Source organism: Rattus rattus, unplaced genomic scaffold (assembly GCF_011064425.1).
Source record: "Rattus rattus isolate New Zealand unplaced genomic scaffold, Rrattus_CSIRO_v1 PGA_scaffold_21, whole genome shotgun sequence".
NCBI classification, from domain to species: domain Eukaryota; kingdom Metazoa; phylum Chordata; class Mammalia; order Rodentia; family Muridae; genus Rattus; species Rattus rattus.
In genome coordinates, this window is record NW_022651143.1 from 97,321 (window position 1) to 98,839 (window position 1,519).

Below are 1,519 nucleotides of genomic sequence, written 5' to 3' on the forward strand. Positions count from 1 at the left end.
TTCAAGGAGAAGTTCCTCGGCAGAGGCAAAGTGCATAGGGCTGAAGAAATGTGTCTGAATATGTTATTTTGAGCTGTAGGGAACCATTTGATCATTTCCCTTTGAACTTTAGATTTTGATTTTTGAGAAAGGGTTTTTCTGTGGGTAGCTTTGGCTATTCTGGAGCTAACCCTGTATACCATGTTGGCCTTGATCTCACAGAGGTCTGCCTGCCTCTGCCTCTTGAGTGCTGGAATCAAAGGAGTGCTCCACCATTGCCCAGCCCTCCTATGAACTTCTGATTATGACAGAATTAGATTCAGATGCTCAAACCTGTTTACCATCGCCTTCCTCAACTGCGCCAAAGTTCTCTTAGACAAGAGCCTTGGTCCATTGCCCTTCCCCTCTTTGTTCTTGCAGGCACTAATATGACAGAGACAACAGCATTGTGTCTGGTTTAAGCAGGCAAGCTCTTCAAAAACAGGCCATGGGCAAGTATGAAGCCTGAACACAGAACGATAGCCACAAAACAGTGGACCAGGAGTGCCGTGACCTACCACACTAAGTCTAGAGCCATGAAGAAGAGGATGTCTCGGAGGAGGATGAGCACACCATCCTTCCAGAAGCAGAGGAGGAGGAGGCTTTCTCCCCAGGCCCTGGGGAATATTGTGGGCTGCAGAATTGTTCACGGATGGAAGGAAGGTGATGAGCCCGTTACCCAATGGAAGGCCATCGTTCTAGATCAACTGCCAACAAATCCCTCTCTCTATCTGGTCAAGTATGACGGAATTGACTGTGTCTACGGACTTGAACTTCACTGCGATGAGAGGATTTTAAATCTTAAGGTCTTGCCTCACAAAGTAGTGTTTCCTCAAGTCAAAGACGCCCATCTCGCAAGTGCAATGGTAGGCCGAGCTGTGGAGCATACATTTGAGGGCAAACATGGCTCTAAGGACAACTGGAGGGGGGTGGTTCTAGCCCAGGTGCCAATCATGAAGGACTGGTTTTACATCACCTACCAGAAAGATCCAGTCCTATACATCTACCAACTCCTGGATGATTACACAGAAGGTAACCTCCGTATCATTCCAGAGATACCTCCAGCAGAGGTGAAGTCAGACGTTGACAGCGACAGATTAACAGGTCACTATGTGCAGTACACCAGAGGCGATGGGTCCAAAAAGATAGGCAAGGTCATTTACCAAGTTCTAGCCAAGCCTTCCGTGTACTTCATCAAGTTTAATGGTGACGTCCACATCTACGTCTATAATCTGGTGGAAAAGATCCATTAAGTTGAAATTCACAAAGTACGGGGGAACGGAGATGGATAATTTATAGGATTGAAGGGAAAATGTTTGTTTTTCTGTGTGTCAGATACCCAAGGGCCTTTGACAACCCCAGTATCTTTTCCACTGGAATTTGTTTTTGCTCTAAAAATTAAAATGTGTGATGTGATTTGTTGTGTGTGAACACTTTGGTGGAGTAGACGGGCTGTGGTGGATGGAACATCGAGAGGAAGCCAGAAAGGTCAAGATGGTGA

General features: G+C 46.3%; 1 protein-coding gene across 1 annotated transcript; it reads left to right on the forward strand.

Annotated features, from left to right (window-relative positions):
• The first annotated feature begins 476 nt into the window (after positions 1-476).
• On the forward strand, positions 477-1,271 carry LOC116889638 (Y-linked testis-specific protein 1-like). The gene has a single exon (XM_032890547.1). The coding sequence runs from the start codon at positions 477-479 to the stop codon at positions 1,269-1,271; it is 795 nt and encodes a 264-aa protein (XP_032746438.1).
• The last annotated feature ends 248 nt before the right edge of the window (positions 1,272-1,519 follow it).